This window comes from Pseudonaja textilis, chromosome 2 (assembly GCF_049901715.1).
Source record: "Pseudonaja textilis isolate UNSWEBS1 chromosome 2, rPseTex1.2, whole genome shotgun sequence".
Taxonomy (NCBI): domain Eukaryota; kingdom Metazoa; phylum Chordata; class Lepidosauria; order Squamata; family Elapidae; genus Pseudonaja; species Pseudonaja textilis.
The window spans coordinates 8,092,482-8,114,586 of record NC_141991.1 but is presented as its reverse complement, the minus strand read 5'-3'; the positions used below and the strand labels follow the sequence as shown (position 1 = coordinate 8,114,586).

At 37.0% G+C, this 22,105-nt stretch overlaps 1 protein-coding gene across 2 annotated transcripts in view; it reads left to right on the top strand.

Moving 5' to 3' along the window:
• The window catches only part of LOC113451024 (major histocompatibility complex class I-related protein 1-like), a 40,338-nt gene that overhangs the window by 7,876 nt on the left and 10,357 nt on the right, over window positions 1-22,105 (top strand). For both annotated transcript variants that reach the window (XM_087928260.1, XM_026722384.2), the window contains exons 2-4: window positions 16,820-17,095; window positions 19,525-19,710; window positions 20,723-21,007. In XM_087928260.1, the coding sequence (XP_087784386.1) occupies window positions 16,820-17,095; window positions 19,525-19,710; window positions 20,723-21,007 (747 nt within the window). The remainder of the gene's footprint in view (window positions 1-16,819; window positions 17,096-19,524; window positions 19,711-20,722; window positions 21,008-22,105) is intronic.

Here is a 22,105-nt window from a genome sequence, read left to right as displayed (position 1 = left end):
TGAATTAGCTTAATCCTGCTTCAGGTACTTCTATATTTCCATTTCTGGCAACATACTTTAACAAAGATTCAGAGAATTTGGAACAGCTACAGAGGCCAACATAGTTGATCAGCAGGTGATAGAAATTGAATCCACTGACCACATCTTAAATACTGTATCCAATTCTGGACAGTCCCCTGTCAGGGATTCGCAAATTGGATTTCTGCACTAAGCAGGGAATTGGACTCAGTGACCTCAAAATCTGTATATTTCTTTTTTTTAATAAGTTTTTATTCAAGAAAAAATATTTTAAAAAGAGAATCACGTTCTCACATTTTACACTGTTTTCATAACATCTCTATTAGTGTTAATTGAAATCATTTACTACAAAAGTATCTTAAATCTAATTCCTAATTTCTTATCTGTGTTATTAATATGTCGTGATACATTGTTTTTCTATGTTACTACACTATTACACCTATGTACATAGCTATACTATACATATATACATAGCCATACATTTATCCTTATTTCTATTGTTCCATGATATTCCTTTAATCATTTAAAATGGAAGAATAAGGAGAATATGACAATATGGGCTAAAAATTGCGGTCATAACATCCACTTAGAACAATGGGAACGAATATGGCAAACCAACTATAAATTAATGTTATCAGTATCATATAAAGAGAATATCTATAAAATATTCTACCGCTGGCACCTTCCACCGGCAAGATTGGCAAAAATGTTTCCCAATATGTCACCCAAAAGCTGGAAGTGCAATCATAGCCAGGGAACATATTTTCACATGTGGTGGACATGTCTCAAAGCTTGAAAATACTGGTCTAAGATACAGGGATGGTTGGAAGAGATGACAAAATTAAAGATCAAACTCAACCTAGAGACCTTCTTATTGGGAATATCAGAACTGTCATGGAGTAAAAAAACAACAGCATCTAATACTACACATCATCACAGCAGCAAGAATAGCTTTTGCCCAAAATTGAAAATTAACAATGGTACCCACAGATTCAGCAGTAATCAACAAAATGTACCAATGCACAGAAGTGATTAGATTAACTATGATATTAAAAAACAAGGAAGAGGGAGAATTTTTTACAACATGAAATACATGGTACAAATGGTTAAATACATCTTTATTTCCTTTTCATTTAACCATTTGTACCATGTATTTCATGTTGTAAAAAATTCTCCCTCTTCCTTGTTTTTTAATATCATAGTTAATCTAATCACTTCTGTGCATTGGTACATTTTGTTGATTACTGCTGAATCTGTGGGTACCATTGTTAATTTTCAATTTTGGGCAAAAGCTATTCTTGCTGCTGTGATGATGTGTAGTATTAGATGCTGTTGTTTTTTACTCCATGACAGTTCTGATATTCCCAATAAGAAGGTCTCTAGGTTGAGTTTGATCTTTAATTTTGTCATCTCTTCCAACCATCCCTGTATCTTAGACCAGTATTTTCAAGCTTTGAGACATGTCCACCACATGTGAAAATATGTTCCTGGCTATGATTGCACTTCCAGCTTTTGGGTGACATATTGGGAAACATTTTTGCCAATCTTGCCGGTGGAAGGTGCCAGCGGTAGAATATTTTATAGATATTCTCTTTATATGATACTGATAACATTAATTTATAGTTGGTTTGCCATATTCGCTCCTTATTGTTCTAAGTGGATGTTATGACCGCAATTTTTAGCCCATATTGTCATATTCTCCTTATTCTTCCATTTTAAATTCCAATAAGCAATTGTATAATTTAGTAATCATTTTTTCCACTTCTTTGTAATATTTTTTCTAGTTCCTGTTCTTTGTTGTAAAATCCAAGTTGTTCCTTGTCTTTTTTATGTTTTGTTTGAATTTGGAGGTACGGCCACCACCCAATTTTGATTCTTTGTGTTTTTAGTTGTATCTGTGATTTCAGGTCACCTTCATCTGTTATGAGTTTTTTGTATTTTATTGTTTTATTCAGATCCATGGCATTAGGATATATTAATGCCTCCATTGGAGATAGCCAGAGAGATATTTTCACAGTGTTTTTTTATTGCCTCCCATACACATAATAGAGTGTCTCTTATCCAATGTTTTTGAAAGTAACTATGGGTTCTGTTCTTCCCATCCCAAAGAAACACGTGCCAGCCAAGCTGTAGATCGAAACCTTCTATTGTCAATATTCTTTTGTCCTCCAAGTTAATCCAATCCTTAATCCAAGTACTCGCTGCAGCTTGGTAATATAGCTCGAAGTCTGGAAGGGACAGTCCTCCCTTGCTTTTAGTATACTGCATTAATTTATATTTTACTCTTGCTTTTTTCTTTTGCCAAATTTAATAATTCTTCTATTCAGGTCTTTGAAAATTTTTTTACTCCAGTTTGACTGGCATGGTTTGAAAGAGATACAACAATTTTGGTAATACATTGGTTTTAATGGTGGCTATCCTTCCCATCCAAGAGATTTGTAGGTTTGCCCATCTGTCTAGGTCTTTCTGTATCTGATCTATGAATTTGTCGTAGTTATCAGCCTGTATTGTAGAACACTTCGCGGTGAGCCAAATTCCTAGATATTTTATTTTGTTTGTTATCTGAATCCCTAGTTCTCTTGTCCTTTCCTCATTTTGCCTTTTAGTACAAATTTTTTTTGTTATTATCTTAGTCTTCTCTTTATTAATTTTAAGTCCTGCTACTTTGCCAAATGCCTCAATTTCATGTAATAAGTTTTTGCTTGACTCTTTTGGGTCCTCCAGTATAAAAACCATGTCATCAGCAAATGCTTGCAGTTCGTATGTTTCCTGTTCGATCGTTAGCCCTTGAATGTTTCGGTTTTTCCTTATCTGCGTTAACAGTACTTCTGCTGATAGAATGTATAGTAATGGGGCAAGCGGACATCCCTGTCTCACTCCTTTGCATATTTTTATATTATCCATGGTTTCTCAGTTGATTACTATTTTTGCGTTTTGTATTGAGTATATTGTTTTAATTAGCCCTATAAATTTTTCACTAAATTTCATCCTGGATATTTGCTCAATCAGAAATTGCCAGTTTAAATTGTCAAATGCCTTCTGGGCATCTAGAAATATTAACGCCATCTGGTTGCTTAATTTGGTTTCATAATACTCTAGGACATCCATTATTATCCTTATATATATTTTTTATATATCTGTTAGGGAGAAAGCCATTCTGGTCTGGATGAATAATATAATTTCATATTTTTTTTAGTCTATCTGCAATTATTACCGCTAGAATTTTATAATCTACATTCAGGAGTGAGATAGGTCTGTAGTTTCTAATTTGGTGGGGATCTGTTTGTTCCTTGGGAATAAGGGAAATCAAGGCTTCCGTCCATGTTTGAAGTATTTTAGCTTGATTCAAGGCTTCATCATATATTTCCACCAGCAACTTGCCTAGTGTATCTTACAATTCTTTGTAAAATTCCACAGGTATTCCATCTGGTCCTGGAGCTTTGTCAGTTTTTTGTCTTGCAATTACCTATTTGTACCTCTTTTAGGGTTATTTTATCATTTAGTAATTCCCGAGCAGTTTCCGCTATATCAGGTAGTTCTTTGCCCTCAAAATATTGTGTGATGTTCTCGTCCAAAATTTCTTCTTTTTTATATAGGGTAGCAAAAAAGTTTTGAGCTATTATTTTCTTTTGATCCAGCTGTGGACACAAGGTATCCCATTTTCATTCTGTAGGGCTATTATAGTTATTTTCTCCTGCTCTTTTTTAAATTTGTGGGACAGCCATCTCCCTGGCTTGTTCGTGTTCTCAAAATAATGTTGTTTGGCTAGTTTTAATTTTCTAGCCATTTTTTTCTTGAAGGCTTAGGTTTATTTCATGTTTGGCCAGGTATAATTGCTTTTTAACTAATTCATTACGAGGATCTTTTTGTAAGTTGATTTCAAGTTTTTCCAGTTTCTCTTTTCTCGCAATCTATTGGTTTTTCCTGTCTCTATTTTTTTTTGTTGCTACATATACTATTGTCAGGCCCTTAACGTATGCCTTTGTTGTGTCCCATAAGTTTTGAGTCATTGTATGTTCATTTGTATTAATTTCAAGAAATATTTTCAGTTCTTTATTTATCATTTGAGTATATTCTTTGTCTTTCAGAATGTTCTTGTTAAAGGTCCATCTACCTAGTTTTTTTTCCCCTCTCCAAGTCAGTTTAATTGGATTGTGGTCGGCCCATGTATCTGGCAGGATTTCCACTGCTTCTGTTTTTTCCAATAGTTCTGAGTCTATCTATATCATATCAATCCTGGACCAAGATTGATGTGGGTTTGAAAAAAAAGTGAATTGGGTTTTTGATATACATCAAAATCTGTATATTTCACTTTTAGGATTGCATGATCTTAAAAATCTATTGTAGAAAATTAGCACCTACCCCTCTCCTGGAAGAATGAAATATTTTAGGAAATATTAAAAAGGCAGAATATTATATTTCCCCTAAAGGAGAAACATGTTTCTAAAGACAGAAAGCTTCAGCTCCCTGCCCCCAGCAGATATTTGGTGGCCATTGAGGAGTAGGCCAGCCTATCTACAAAACAAAAGACCTTTAGCTTCAGGATGATAGGCTTATCTTTCAGGGCAAAGCCATCCGCGACTGGAACAACTAGTAACCAACAATACTAGGCTTAACAACTGCCTCAATCTCATCTTCTGCTATAGTTTGAATTCAATTTACGGAATACAAATTAAAGAACCCTTTTCCAACAGTGACCACAACATGACTGACTTTTGTCTCAACATATGTCCACACAAAAATCATCACAATGACAAAATCCCCAATTATAACTTCAAAAAAGGCAACTATCATCTTATAATCAACTCTTCCTTTTATTGGCAATTTCTATTCACTGGATGCAATACTGTTGAAGACCATTACAACATATTCTTACTAGAAATCAAAAGAGCCATCAAACTACATGTACCAATAACAACTCCCAAAACCAGGAAAAACAGATTACCCATAACAATAAGGAAGCTTCAATCCAAAAAGAGATCATTTTGGTGAAAAAACAAATCTGATCACGTTGCCAATTTCAAAAGCTGATAGAAAAATCTATGCCACCAGATAGAAACTGAATGCGCTAATTATCACATTAAACAAGAGGAAAACTTTCTACGCACAAATTCCACCCGTGGTTTCTACAATTTTGTAAACAACAAACTAAAAGACTCAAGGTCCATCCCACCCCTGAAAGGACCTAATGGTAACCATCAAAGCAAACCTCTTCAACACATTCTTTGACTCAGTATTTGTAAACAGCAATGGATCAAGCCCAGTACTTCTTAGTCGAACCACAGACAACTACAATGATCTAATATATATCGATTTTACAGAAGACATTGTTGAAAAAGCACTGTGAAATCTAAAACCATCCCTATCTATTGGACCAGACAGAATATGTGCCTACTTCTTTAAAAAGCTATCCACTGCCATAGCCGAACCTCTAAGCATAATCTTTGAAAAATCTTTCAGGACCAGCTTCTTGCCAAAACTATGGTCACAAGCCACAGTCATCCCCATCTTCAGAAAGGGAAACCCCAGCCTAGTTGAAAATTACAGACCAATCGCCTTTATTCTGCATCACCTGTAAAGTCATGGAATCAATTATTAACCAATCCATTATCCTCCTCTTAGAGACAAACAACCTACTCTCTAATAAACAATTTGGTTTCAGAAAAAAAAACTATCCTGTAATCTGCAACTCTTACACTGCAAAAACATATGGACTACACAACTCGACCAGGGCAAAGCAATAGACGCAATCTATATAGACTTCTGTAAAGCCTTTGATTCAGTGGTACATGACAAACTACTACTAAAACTAAAATCTTATGGTATCTCTGGACACTTAAATAACTGGATAGAAGCATTCCTGTCAAACAGACAACAAATGGTCAAAATTGGGAGCGTCCTATCAAATTCTGTACCTGTCAACAGTGGTGTCCCCCAAGGCAGTGTTCTAGGACCAACTCTCTTCATACTCTACATAAATGACCTCTGTGATCATATTAAGAGCAACTGCGTTCTCTTTGCTGATGATGTAAAGCTATTCAACACCACAGACAATACTACTACCCTTCAAAAAGACCTTGACTATGTATCAGAATGGTCAATCAAATGGCAACTTCAAATCTCAACAAATAAATACTCTGTCTTACATATTGGCAGAAAAAATCAGAAAATAAAATACAAGCTAAATAGTCAAGATCTTGTTGAGGATCCAAACTTTGTCAAGGACCTTGGAGTACTCATCTCAAATGATCTAAGTGCTAGAGCCCACTGTAACTACATAGCCAAAAAGGCATTAAGAGTTGTTAATCTAATCATACGTAGCTTCTTCTCTGGTAATATCACACTACTAACTAGAGCATACAAAACATTTGCTAGACCTATACTTGAATACAGCTCATCAGTTTGGAACCCATATCATGTATCTGATATTAACGCAATTGAAAAAGTCCAGAAATATTTCACAAGAAGAGTTCTCTGCTCCTCTACTCATTGCAGAATACCTTATGCCACCAGACTTGAAACTCTAGACCTAGAAAACCTAGAACTACGCCGCCTCGGGTCCAATCGAAATATAGCATATAAAATCATACATTGCAATGTTCTACCTGGAAATGAATACTTCAGCTTCAATCATAGCAACACAAGAGCACACAATAGATTCAAACTCACGGTTAACCGCACCAAACTTGATTGCAGGAAATACATCTTCAGCAACAGAGTGGTCAATGTCTGGAATACTCTACCTGACTCTGGTTTCTTCCCCAAACCCCAAAAACTTTAACCTTAGACTGTCTATTATTGACCTCACCCCCTTCCTAAGAGGTCTGTAGGGGGCGTGCATAAGTGCACCAACGTGCCTACCATCCCTGTCCTATTGTTTTTTATTTTTCTTATAAGTATCTATCTCATGTATTCAAAACCATATTTATTCTTATACCTGTATCTTGTAAGCGATTGACAAATCAAATAAATATTAAATACTAAAAAAAAATACTAAAACACTAAGAAAAATTTGAATGGATGTTGCTATCTGCATTTCCTTTTCCTCTGACCTTATTTTTTCCTTCTCTACCACATGTATCTATAACCAGACAAACCACCAGTAGTGTGTCTTTTGCCTCAGTAGGCCAGGCTTGCCTATTTTTGGTCTTCCTCATAACTCATTGTCCTCTTTCTGCTTTATTGCAAGACTTCTTTGCATTCCAAGAACAGGACACATTGCAGCATAGCACAATGTACTTGCAGTAATGTTTAATTGCCACACACACCTTCCCCAACAACAGAATATTGCTCTCCACCCTTTTAGGAGTTGCAGTTTAGTTTTGTTTACTTTATTGTCATTGCACCTCATACAATGAAATTAAATACCATCTTCAGTGTACATTATGACTATGAAAACACACATCCTTCATATTCTATACATTGTACTTGAAAACCCCTGATATTGCATTAATTTTGCACTATACAGCAGAATTCAAAAGAGCTACTGCCCTGGGATAGAAGCTGTTTTTCAGCCTATTTGTCCTTGTTTTTATTAAGCTGTACCATCTGCCAGATGGTAATGGTTCAAAAAAAGGATGCCCAGGATGAGATGGATCTTTGAGAATGTTTTGAAATTTCTTAAGGCAGCAGGAGCTATAAAGCTCTCCCAAACAGGGGAGAGGGAAACCAATGATCTTCTGGGCAATGATGTGAACCCTCTGGAGTGCTTTCCTGTACAATTGGGAAACCATACAGAGGTGCAGTAAATTACGATACTCTCTATGGTGCAGTGATAGAAGGTCACCAGCAGTTTCTCATTCAGTTGTTGTTTTCTGAGAAGTCTCAGGTAGTACAATCTCTGCTGGGCCCTTTTGACCAGGGCTGCAATGTGAGCACCCCAGGTCAGGTCTTTTATGGTAACACAAATGTATCTTTAATACTCAGTTCTAGCAAAAGTTTCAAAGTCTGCAGTGCCATTCAACCTTTGTGTCCTCCCTACAAACATTCTTACACTGGTTAGGTTGAAGTGCTACCTGAATTTCTATTCTAGTTACCAACTCCTGGCAAAGCTCCAAGTTCTAGTCATGACTCATACGGTGATAAGCTGTTCACCATAACTTGTGGTTCTGAATGAAAATCCTCTTGTCTCTTTGTAATAGATGCCGTTTGCTTCCACCTTTTCTTTTGCAGATAGTCCTCGATTTACAACCATTCATTTAGTGTCCATTCAAAGTTACAACGGTACTGAAAAAGTTGCTCATTTTTCACACTTTCAATTGCTGCAGCATCCCCAGGGTCATGCGATCAAAATCTGGGCACTTAGAAACTGACATATATTTAGGACGGTTGCAATGTCCTAAGATGATATGACACTTTTGCGACATTCTGTCCAGCCAAGTCAATGGGGAAGCCGAAGTCATTTAACAACTGTGTTACTAACTTAACAAGTGCAGTGATACACTTAACAGGCCCTGAGTGAGATGAGGATGCCTCTGGATGGCAGCACATCCTTGAAAATGCCAGAGCATAGTTCCTTTAGCACAGGTATCTGGCTTGGATGCTTTTAGGTAAAGTCAAGTTTTTATTGGATAGTGGAAATGGGGATAGAAGGATTTCTTCCTGGCTGCAGTATCCCACCACCCCATCCCCAGTTCCACTCCCTCACACTTATGGAGGGAGTGGAAGCACTGAAGCTCCTCTGAGTGATATTAATCCAAGAGTGGGCTTTCCTTGACCAGGTTGTACGGAGAATAAATTGCATGGGTGGGAAGAATTCTAAGCGCTTGGAGGGAAAGTAGAAGACACTAGGGATATATTCTATCCCTTGTTGTATATCCCCCTTTCCATCTATTAGCTGATAAATCAATCTTTTTTCTTTCCTTTTTTAAAATCTATATGATAGCCATCTCTCTGGCTTATTGGCATGCTCAAAATAAGTTTGTCTAGTTGTATTCAGATTTATAATCATTCTCTCTTGTTCAATTCAATTCAATTTATGTTTAGTTATTGTTATCTGATTTTGCAATTTTGAATCCTTTGGGGTACTCTGTAGTTGAGTTTCTAATTCCTTAATTTTTTGTTGTAATTTGTTTTGCTGGGTGTATTTTTCTTTTTTCCTCTTGGCGTTATAAGAGATTGTTATACCTCTTTTTACTGCTTTCATTGTATCCCAAATGTTTTGTTTTGTAGTTGCTCCATTATCATTTTCCTTTAAAAATAGTTTAATTCCTCCTTTAGTATATTCTTTTTCTCTTATTAACTGAGTATTTAACGTCCATATTTTCTTGGGTTTTTCCCTACCCTTCCATATTATCTGAATTGGATTGTTATCTGCCCATTCATTGGGTAGGATTTCAATCCCTTTTATCTCATTTGCTATTTCCCCATTCATCCATGCCATATCAATTCGAGTCCATATTTGATGAGGATTTGAATAGAATGTAAATTGTTTTTTCTCAGGATGTAATCTTCTCCATATATCAATCAAATTTAAGTCCATCATTTCCATGCATATTTTGGGAAGCTCTCTTTTCCCCCCTTTGTTCCTTCCCTCATTACTGTGGTCTTTTTGATAATCAGCAATAGAATTAAAGTCCCCTATAATACAAATATTTCTTTTTTCCAATCGTATTATTTTTCCATAAAGATGCTTAAAAAAACTCTTTTTGATCTCCATTCAGGGCATAGATTACCACTAAGAGAATTCGGATGGCATTAATCCAGATCTGCAAAACCAGAGTTCTTCCCTCAGGATCCGACCATATTAAATCTGCTTTTATATCCTCTTTAACATATACTGCAATCCCTGTCTTTTTCCCTGCGTCTGCTGGTGCGGTGAATAGCTTCCCTAATTTCAGACATTCGAAGTGTTTTTCATCTGATTTCTTTATATGAGTTTCTTGTAGACATACTATATCAGCATTTTGTTTGATTAATTTGGCTATTATCTTTTTCCTTTTTCTAGTTGAGTTTAAACCATTTATATTAATCGATAGTAGTTTCTTTTCTTCTATTTAATTAGTTCTGTTTCGCTCTTTGTCTTGTGACAACTCCTGTCTCTCCTTGTACCTGAAGATGTGTTTCTTCTCTCTCCTGTTGTAATTGAGTATTTCATGGATTTCCTAAAGTTCCATCTCTGTTCTTAGGATAGCCTTGATCTTCCTGGGAGTTTGTTTCCAGTTCATCCTTACTGCTCTGGTCTTCCAAACCTACCAATCGCTCATAAAATTCCTGGGCCTTTTCCATGGAGTCTATTTTAATTTTCCTTTCATTCCAAAAAAACAACATCCGCTCTGGGATTAGCCATTTAAATACGATTCTTTTCTGATTTAGGTAAGCTGCTAAGAATTTATAATCTCATCTTTGTTCTCTTACTCTTCTTGGTATTTGTTTGAGAACCAAGACTTCTTTGCCTTTATATGTGATTGATTCATCTCTTGACATCCTATATATGATTTCCCAGACACTCCTTCTTGCAAATCATATATGGACTTCTCTTGGGCATTTTGACGTCTCACATAATTAGTGTTAACCCTGTAAACTTCATCAAACTCCCTCAAGATGTCATCTTTATCCTTTTCCAATAGTCCAGCCAATATTCCTGCCATTAGTTATTCCATCTCTTCGTTTGATTCCACTATATTCTGGAATCTCAAGTATGTAGCAGCCTTATCCATCTCTAGGTAGACTAGTGAGTCCTCCATTTTTTTACTCACATTCTTTAATTCTTCATCTACCCTATCCTTTCAGTTCGTTCTGTCCTTTTCTCTACCTCTTTTATTATTACTTCATTTTTCTCTAAGGCCTGCTGTAATAATCCAACTTTGTCCTCTACTTTGAAGATATCTGCTTTCATTTCTGCTTTTAATTTCCCCATCTCCGCTTTTAATTCATTTATATCTGCTCTCTTCTCATTATGGTTTTTCATCATTGTTTCTTGCAGCTTCATCATCGATTCCTGTAAAGTAAGCAGAATTGATTGGATATTGGCATTTGAGATGTTAGCTTGTTTCTCCACTGTTAATGTTTCTTCAATGGTTTTTTGTGCCATGGGCGAAGCTGTTGCCGATGTGGTTGTTAACGTCAGGGTGACCTTTCTTCCAGTTTTCAGAGTTGTTGTGGAAGTCATTTCTTTTAAGATTTGTTTCTGTTGTTGTAATATATTAATTATATTATCCCAAATTAACATTCAGTAATAGAATCTCTATATTAGGATTGACTGCTATCTAATTACTTAATCTATCTATCTGCTGGATAACTCTATTCTTTACCAATTGCTGGAGTATAAGTTCTTATAGATAAAAATATTATTACTGTATTATTTTAAATCCAAATTCTAAATCACATATATAATTTTGTAAGGCCTCAATGCTCAGCCTCTATACATAACTTCATGTAATAGAAAAATATATAAATATTATATCCAAATCCAACTATATTTAAATATTATAAATAAATATAAGTATTATCTAGCCTTATTTGAAATATTCTTAAACACAAACAGTATTACATTCGTCCCCAAGTGGATTAATTAAATATTTAGAGTGATCGCACAATGAATTGTAATATTAATATATGAAATCCTTTATAGTTATTAATTAAATAATACTTAATGTTCTTACTATTTTTCCTGTATATCTAATCAAAGTATAACTATCACTATTATTAATAAATCAATTATTTAACAATCAATTACAACAATCAATTTTTCTTTCCCCAGTATATATATTTATAAACATTATAGAGATTGAAAAAGGAGAGATAGTTCATCATAGCGCCGGAGGGTGGGGGAATAGAGAAAAATGAGCAGATGTATACAGGAAAAAGGGAGTAAAGAAGGGGAAAAAGGAGTTTTAAAGTAAGTTTTTAGCTTTCCATCTCTAAGTTTTAAGAGCTTACACTCCAAACGCACCAGAAGTGGGGAGGTAAGAAATGCTGAGTAGTGACTATAATTACATGGTATCTCCACACATTCGGAAGCTTCCACTTTTACTTTTGTCTTAGCATTCCTAAGTTCAATTTTCCTGATTTTCTTCAAATGGAACCACCTCCTCAGTTAAATCAGTATACTTCCTGAAGGGCAGTTAAGTGGTTTACATCAGTTATATTGTTACAATAACTTCAGGAATTCTAAGTATCGCCTGTGGCGCCACACTGTCTCTATTCCGCCGGCTCCGATCTTCTTCCCGTCTCCGATTTAATAAAGTCTTTCAGCATAAAAATCAAATGAAATAGTCCAAATCCCCACACCTTCCAGTCACCTTCCAGCTGCTAGATTCCCTTCTATTAATATCGGTGTGGTATATCTCCCAACCTCGTAAGCTTCCCTTTTTACTCATTATTGACCTCTATCTTTCTTCTGTCTGCCAAGCCCCTTCACTTTCACTTGCCTTGCGTCCACTTTTTGGCCGCTTCCTTTTAGGGCTCCGGACAAACATTTGTAGCAGCCTTATAAAAGTCTATAGCATTCCAATTGTCCTCTCCGCTGCTAATTTTCTCTGCCACATTCTTCACCAATGATCCCACAAACTGTTACTCACTCGCTTCTTTACATCGGTGGCAGTCCGGACTTCGGAGCCGCCATTGATAGGTGGCTGTTTCTTGCTTGTTGGGCTCTGGAGGGCTCCTTTTGCTGCAGGGGGGTTGCCTTCCCCACACTGCAGCTCGAGTCTCCTCCACACCGGCACGAATCTCTCCGGGACTCGTGTACCCTCAAAGGATCACACCAACCACAAAAAGAGATTAACTGAAACCACAGACGGGCTTCTGCACCTCTGTTCATCCTTGCCTTACCACCCCTTGCCTTGCTGTAAGTTGCAAGCCTTTGCGGATGATATGATTTTTTTCATTGAAGAACCAATAGAAAGAGGACAAAAATTGATGAATGAATTAGAACTATTTGGAGCAGTAGCAGGACTAAAAATTAACAGGAAGAAAATGAAATTAATGACCAAAAATTTAATAGAAAAACAGAAATTAGAACTAGAAGAAGTTATGGGACTACAAATGATAAAGAAAGTTAAATATTTAGGAATATGGTTTTAAGATACTTAAGGAAAATAATTATAATAAATTAATGCAAGAGGTAAAGAAGGATTTAGAGACATGGGGCAAACTGCAACTGTCACTATTAGGCAGGATTGCTGCTATTAAAATGAATATTCTTCCAAAATTCCTCTATATATTTCAGACAATTCCAATTAAACTACACAAAAAGTTTTTTGAAGAACTTAACAAAATAACTGCAAAATTCATCTGGCAAGGGAAAAAACCTAGAATAAACTTAAAGACAATGCAGGATATGAAGAGCAGGGGAGGGCTGGCACTTCCAAATTGGGAGTTGTATTATAGTGCAGCCTCTTTAGTATAGTTGAAGGAATGGGTGAATTTAACTAACAAGAGAATATTATTCTTAGAAGGTCATGATTTACAGAGGGGGTGGCATGCTTTTTCATGGGATATTGGGAAAACTAGCCAGAAATATTTTCACAGACACCTAATCAGAGATTCATTATCAACTAGTTGGAAGAAAATACAGAAAAACACTACTTAAAGATACCAATCTGGATCTCAACAATGGAGGCAATGATCCACCCAAATAATTTGGATATTGCTAAAATGATTAAATATAATGACCTATTGGATACACAAGCAAATCTGAAATTGTGGCAAGACCTTCAAGATCAGGGATTAAAAGTTGATCGGTGGGCATATCTTTAAATTCAGAGTAGATACAAACAGGACAAGAAAGAATTTGAAATTAATAATAAACTCTAGCAATTAGATAAAATTTTATTAGGATCAGGTAAAAAAAAAATAACAGAATTTTGTAATTATTTATTAGAGGTGGAATTAGAGGAAGAAATTGTTAAAGGGAACATGAAAGCCTGGAGTAGGAACATAGGACATAGTATATCACCTTAACAGAATGGGAAAAGGTCTGGGGTAGAAACAACAAAATTACAAAATGGGTAGCGTACAAAGAAAATGCCTATAAAATGTTTTACAGGTGGCACCTTCCTCCAAGATTAGCGAAGATGCCCCCCAATATGAGTCTGAACTGCTGGAAATGCAAAAAAAGAGGGAACTTTCTTCCATATGTGGTGGTCTTGTGCAGAAGCCCAAAAATATTGGCAGAAAATTAGAAATGGGCTGGAGGAAATGACAAAACAGATCGAATTTAAACCAGAGTCCTTTCTATTAGGGATCTTTGATAAAGAATTACAAAAAAAAAAGAAATATATAATAATACATATTTTGACAGTGGCCAGATTGGCTTTTGCACAATGTTGGAAACAGCCTCATGTTCCATCAGAGGAGATGATTATTCAAAGTTTCAAGTTGTGCAGAAATGGACAAATTAACCTTGGCATTAAAAGATAAAGACACTTCAATATATTATGATAGCTGGAACAGCTGGTACAAATGGATAGATCAAAGATAGGTTTCACACTAAAAGGCAAAAGAAGATATGATAGAATCATAATATTGATATACAGATATATGTAAGAATTAATTGTGAATATGGGATAAAACAAAGATAAAAAGGAGGCATAAAATAAGGATGAAAAGGAGGTCTCACAAATAGTTGAAGATGAAAATGTTTTTAACTGTTTTCTATCTTTTTCTTTCTATTCTTTTTTTTTCTCTTTCTTGTCTTCTTTTTCTCTTTTGCATTTATGTGTGTGTTGTTGGTCTATTTTAATTGTAAAAAACTCTCATAGAAATTCTTTTCCTCTTTCTCCTTCTCCTCCAAAGCAAATTAGACAGGAGTGGGCAACTTTTCAGTGTGAAAGGCACACTTAATAGAAACTAGGTGATAAAGTTTACAAGCAAGTTAGACAGGATTTACACATGCCCCAGGAACCTTCCCTGAGGCCCAGGAGGCAAAAAAAAAAATGGAGCGCACGTGTGTGTGTGTGTGTGTGTGTGTGTGTGTGTGTGCGTGCGTGCTGGGCAACACAAAACTGCTGGCAACAAAAGTGAGTACACAAAATATTGACACTTTGGGCCCCATTTGGACATTATCTCTTAGGAGTGTACACACACTTTGCCTGCCAGCAGTTTAGACATTAATGACTGTGTATTGAGTTATTTTGAGGGGACAGCACATTTACACGGTTATACAAGCTGTATACTCAATACTTTACATTGCAGCCAAGTGTCATTTCTTCAGTATTGTCACATGAAAAGATATACTTAAAATATGTACAAAATGTGAGGGGGTATACTCACTTCTGTGATATACTGTATCTCTCTGAATTCCCAGAATTTTCTGCTACATGGCGATTACTGAGAATTCTCAGTAATGAGAAATCTAGACATTTGCAAGCTACCCAGATGGAGAAACACTGCAGAAAAAGATAAGATGAAATTTCATGACAGATTAAATAGAATGGAATTAAACAGAATTCCTGAAGCAGAATGCAAGTGGATAGATATAAGATTTGACCTAGCTTGGTGATTGTATTTGTGAAAAAGATGTTGGAACATTAGTTAATTGCAAACTCAATAAGGCAGCAGTGTAATGCAGCTGCATTAAAAAAAAAAAAGCAAGCTCAGTTTTGAGTTGTACAGATAATCCTCGACTTAAAACAGTTCATTTAGTGACCATTCAAAGTTACAATATCAGTTGATAAAGTGACTTATGACCATTTTTCACACTTGAGACCACTACAGCATCCCCACAGCGACGTGATTTCCATTTGGATGTTTGACTATCGACTCATATCTATGACCATTGCGTCGTCCCGGATCATGTGATCACCTTTTGTGACCTTCTGACAAGCAAAGTCAACGAGGAAACCAGATCCACTTAACAACGATGTTACTAATTTAACAGCTACAGTGATTTACTTAAAAAATGTGGCAAGAAAAGTCATAAAATGGGGGCAAAACTCATTTTAACAAATTTCTCACTTAACAACATAAATGTTGGGCTCAATTGTGGTCATAAGTTGAGGACTATCTCAACTGTTTTAATAGAAAAAGTTTTCAAATTAGAGGAAGGAATTGCTTTACTCAGTTGTGAATTAGTTTAATCCTAGTTCAAGTATTACTGGGTGTCCTTTCCTGGCAACATACTTTAAGAAAGATTCAGAAAAGTTGGGACAGCCGCAGAGGCCAACATAGTGGATGAGCAGGTGATAGAAATTGAATCCACTGAGCACATCTCAAATGCTATGGTGTATACCAATATGGTATATTGTAATACATGCCGTTTGCTTCCACCTTTCTTCTTATGTAGTCCTTGATTTACAACCATTCATTTAGTGTCCATTCAAAGTCATAAAAGGTACTGAAAAAGGTGACTTATGGTTGTTTTGCACACTTTCAACTGTTGCAGCATCCCCAGAGTCATGCGATCCAAATCCGGGCATGCAGAAACTGGCATATATTTATGAGGGTTGGATGACAGCACATACTTGATGGCAGCACATCTTTGAAAATGTCAGACTGTGGTTCCATTAGCACAAGTAGTTGGCTTGGATGCTTTTGAGCAAAGTTTTTAATGGATGAGGGAAATGGGGACAGAAGGATTTCTGCCTGACTGCAGCTATTTTACCTGCAGTTCTACTCCCCTCACGCTTATGGAGTGAGTGTAAGCACTGAAGCTCCTGAGTGATATTAGTCCAAGAGTGAAATTTCCTTGACCAGGTCGTACGAAGGATTAAATTGTATGAGTGATAAGAACCAGAGAGTTTGGAGGAAAGGTAGAAGACACTAGGGGTATATAAATGAGCCAATACAGTTACGTTTGTCTTTTGAAGTCTCCTGGTTATCAAACCACCTAATTGTGTCCTCGTTTCCTCTCTTGTAGGCACTGCCTCCTCTTCACATTCTCTGCTATACTTCCGCCATGCTGTACTCCTTGAGGGGCAGCCCCAATTCACTGAGGTGACCTACTTGGACGGCCAGCCTATCCAACATTATGACAGCAACACAGAGAGGATGAGGCCTTTCCCCCTGTGGAATGAACAACTGGACGATAGCTATTATTGGACAATTGAATCAATTAATATAATAGATTTTGAGATAGATTTTTCAGAAAAATTGGAAAATTTATCAGTTTCACAGGAAAACAACCAGAGCAACGGTGAGAAGACAAAACAGCAGTGTTAATTCTCCTCCCTCCATTAAATGAAAAATCCAACTGGGCATCTTGAAGGTTAAACATTCATTCACTGATGATTCAGGTGAAAGTCAAACAGAGGCTTGAGACAGATGCTCAGGGGTTGATCCAGTGTGGATCTCTTATCCCTCCTTTCCTCTTAACATCAGGAAAGGAAAGGAATGACCCATCTTCTCTTTTATCAGGTGGAGATTTTTGTTATGTGGGTAATGGGTCTGGGTGGAAAAAATGGCTGATGCCAAGTGGTCCCAGGAGAGAATATATTATCTCGACTGCTTCCAGTCAGGATTCAGGCCTGGGCATGGGATTGAAATAGCATTCATTACACTTTTGGATAACTTCTGGTGGGCTCATGATAGGGATAATGCATCCTTCCTGGTTGTTGAGTCTGTCTCAGCCTAGCCTGCACTACCAGGAGTGGGTTAAGATTAAAATAGATTGTGACAACCATGCATGTCTTTTATACTTTCTAGGAGAAAAGGTGACCATTGCTTTTGGAAAAGGAAGGGGAAGAACTCTATTCTTTATACGAATCCTAAAAAAGTGCATATCTCTGTTAGATACATGTATTTGCTTCATACAGAATATTCTCCATGTTTTACCAAGAGGAATTTTTTTTAAAAAAATTAAATTCTGAGTAGTCCAACTGAAATATTTATATTGGGGGAAAAAGCCTTTTTTTTTTTTTTTTGCTTTATATACTATAAAACTGGGATGTGAATTTGCATTTGCAGCCTGCAAATATTTTCACTACTACTACTCACATTCATGAGGGTTGCAGTGTTCCAGAGTCACGTGATCCCCTTCTAACAAGCAACATCAACGGGGAAACCACTTTGCAATCATGCTACTAGTTTAACAACTGCAGCAAGACAAGTTATAATATGGCACAAAACTTACTTAACAAATTTCTCATTTGGCAACATAAATTTTGCGATCAATTGTGGTTGTAGGTTGAGGACTACCTGTATCTCACTGGCTTCCAAACAGCGCCGTCTTTGATGGCACTGCTGAATCTATATCAGTGGGTTTTTTTCCTCACAATGATATCAGTTATACTGTATTTTCTTCTTCATTTTGCACTTGAAAGGACATAACATAAGATATTCAACTGGGAAACTCTGAGCATCCTAGAGCAAGCCACGTATGAAAGTGTCAAAGAATTCCTGGAGGCCTTGCATTCAGACAGCTAGACCATCAATAGGCACATAGAGATAAACATTTACATACTACTTGAAATAGTCAACCCAAAAAACCCAAAAGGAAATAAACAGAACAAAACACCTTCTCACCAGCAAACAACACCCAAGTGAGCAAAGATTAATACCAAGATTAACAAAACCAACAACCAAGTAAATACCCAATCAAGGAATTACCAGTGCAGACCAACAAGTTGACAGTAATTATGGGACCACCAAGAACAGTCCCACCAACACTGACAGGGCAAGCCACTAGCTAGTATATAAAAATAAGAAGGCCCTTTTAGCAGTGATGATATTACCTTGGTTGGTAATGAAATGTTTGCAGGAAAACCACCAGGTTCAGAGCACAAAGGTCCTCTCAATGAAGTTTTACCTTTCCCAAGATGGAGGTAGTCCTTGATTTATGATCACAATTATCCCCCAAATTTTTGTTGCTAAGCGCTACAGTTGTTCAGTGAATTTTGCCCCATTTTACGACCTTTCTCGCCACAGTTGTTAAAGGAATCCTTGCAGTTGTTAGTAACATGGTTGGTAAGTGAATATGGCTTCCCCATTGACTTTTCTTGTCAGAAATCTCAAAATGTGATCACATTTGGCAGTAAGTGGACTTTCTTGTTTTTCTCTGAAGACATTTCACTTCTAATCTGAGAAGCATCTTCCGCTCTGATTGGGTAGTGGGGTAGGACCCGGTAACCATCATAAATGTGAGTTAGTTGCCAAGTGCCTGAATTTTTATGACCTAGTCTTGGGGATGGCACAACAGTCGTAAGTATGAAAAACAGTCATAAGTCATTTTTTTCAGTGCCATTGTGACTTTGATTGGTCACTAAATTGTAAGTTGAGATCTACCTGTGTATTTCAAGTCAGTTCCTTAGATAAAACATACCTTTAGTAGATTGCATAATACAAAATCTAGGAATTTGATGTTTTTTACAATCTGCGGAGGTTTCCATATGTGACTTTTGCTAGGATAAATATGATCTTCCCTATCTAAAGGAGATAATGTTCTATTCCCACAATTGGGGGGGGGGAAGTGCTGTTTCTCTTATTTCTGCTTCAGTTTTTTTAAAATAAATGCTTACTGATCATCTTGTGAATTTAGTAAAACGCTAAGATATCAGAATGGCAGAGATGAGGTGTGAGAACTTTGTGTTTATTTCTCTAAGATGGTGCACATCTTCTTTTTTATAGATCACACCTTGCAATGCATTGAGGGCTGTAAACTCACAGCTGATGGAGAGGAAATAGAAATTCATCAGGATGCTTTTGATGGAAAAGAGATGAAGGGAGAGAAATTTCATTCAAAAAGAGCATACTTGCATGGAAACTGCATTCAGTGGCTGAATAGGTACCTGGACATGAGGCCACAAAGGAAAGGTAGGCTTGGCAGAAAGTAGAGAGCAACCCTTCCATATTCTTCCCGGCTTAAAAATCTGTAGATGGTCCCCTGGGAAACTTTCCGCCATTTGTCCCAAAGGTGATTTTTCAGGAGGTAAGTGGACTTTCTTGTTTTTCTCTGAAGACATTTCACTTCTAATCTGAGAAGCATCTTCCGCTCTGATTGGGTGGTGGGGAATGGAAGGATTTATACTCCTTGCAGGCAGCTGGTCATTTCTTTTAGAAAGTCATTGAGGCCAAGAAGGCTCCACACCTATTTGCACTACTGAGGTGACCCTGTGCTGTCCCAGCCAGTCTATGGGAATTGGATAGTTACTTAGGAATTATGAGCTGTCCCCTTAAGGGAATGCATCATGGTAAATGTAGTTAAAGGTATCCTGGGAAATGTAGTCCATATCGCGTGAGCACATCTGTAATCTTGATTGGTCACTAAACTGACTCTTGAGGGGTTGGGGGAAGTTCTCCTCACTTTTGCCTGAACTCTCTAACTCATGGCAGCTTCTTTCTATCGCTACGAGATGGGTTTGGAGATAACCATCTTTTACTACAAGGCAGATATACAAAAGATTGGTCATTAAAGAAGAACTTCATCACAAACGTGAGTTATGAGGATCCCTGATGAACCAATAAATGTAATTAGTTATGGACGTTTGTTGAGTTATCTGTCTGCATCTGTACAGCTTCAAATCCACCTCTGTGCAGAGGGCAGAAAAGACCCTGAGGATATAGATAAACCTCCAGGTGGCCTCAAGGACTCTAAAAGAATGCAAATGATCAGCTGTGCAAGGTGTATAAATCCTTGAATTCCCCATTATCCAGTCAAACTGAAGAAGCTTCTTGGATGAAAAGTGAAACATCTTCAAAGAAAAACCAGAAAGCACCTTTGGGATAACTATAACCTGGATGACTTTTTACCATTTGCGTTTAGGATTCTTGTATCAGTCAGAGGAGGGCTGTGCTTTCACCACAGACCATTATTGTTACTTTGCAGAGCTTCCAATAGTGAAAGTGACTCATCAGGAGGTCATCGACAACCTTCAAGCCCTCACCTGCCAGGCCTATGGCTTCTATCCCAAGGAGATCAGTGCCAGTTGGAGGAAGGATGGGGAAATCTTCAACCAAACCAACAGTTCTATGCTCATTGCCCCAAACTCAGATGGGACTTTTAATGCCAGGCTGAGTATTCAGATCAATCCCAAGGAGAGGAACCTCTACAGGTGCCATGTGGAACACGTCAGCTCCAACGAGCCCTTGGATTTTCTCTTGCAGATAACAGGTGAGAAACCACAACAGAGAAAAGATTTGGGTTCCAGCTGGAAAGGTACAGTACAGCTACAGGATATACAGGTAGTCCTCAACTTACATCAGTTCATTCAGTGACTGTTCAAAGTTACAACGGCAGTGAAAAATGTGATTTACGATCGTTTTTCACACTTACTACCATTGCATCCCCTTGGTTACATGATCAAAATGCAGACCCTTGACAGCTGGTTCATATTTATGACGGTTGCAGTGTTTTGGGGTCATGTGACTTCCTTTTGTGACCTTCTGATGAGCAAAGTCAACAGGGAAGCCAGATTTACTTAACTGGGTTACTCACTTATCAACTGTAGTGATTTACTTTAACAACTGTTGCAAAAATGGTTATAAAATGGGGAAGAACTAACTTAAAAATGTCTCGCATAACACCAGAAATTTTAGAATAGAATAAACTTCTTTATTGGCCAAGTGTGATTTGGCATATAAGGAATTTGTCTTGGTGCAAATGCTCTCAGTGTATATAAAAGAAAAGGTGCATTCATCAAGAGTCAAGAAGGCACAACACTTAATAGTCAAAGGGTACAATAAGCAATCAAATCATACTAGGAAACAGTCCATATAAATCTTAAGGACAGAAGTGACAAAATTACAGTCATACAGTCACAAGTGGGAGGGGATGGGTGATAAGGAGTGATGAGAAGATTAATAGTAATAGTAATGCAGACTTAGTAAATGGTTTGACAGTGTTGAGGGAAATATTTGTTTAGCAGAGCGATGGCATTCAGGAAAAAACTGTCCTCGTATCTAGTTGTTCTGGTGTGCAGTGCTCTGTAATGTCATTTTGAGGGTAGGAGTTGAAATAGTTTATATCCAGGATGTGAGGGGCCTGTAAATATTTTCACAGCCCTCTTTTTGACTCATGTAGTATACAGGTCCTCCACTGAAGGCAGGTTGGTAGTAATTGTTTTTTCTGCAGTCCTAATTATTCTCTGAAGCCTGTGTCTGTTTTGCTGAGTTGTAGAACCAAACCAGACAGTTATAGAGGTGCAGATGACAGACTCAATAATTCCTCTGAAGAAGGAATTTTGGGTTCAATTATGATACTAAGTTGAGG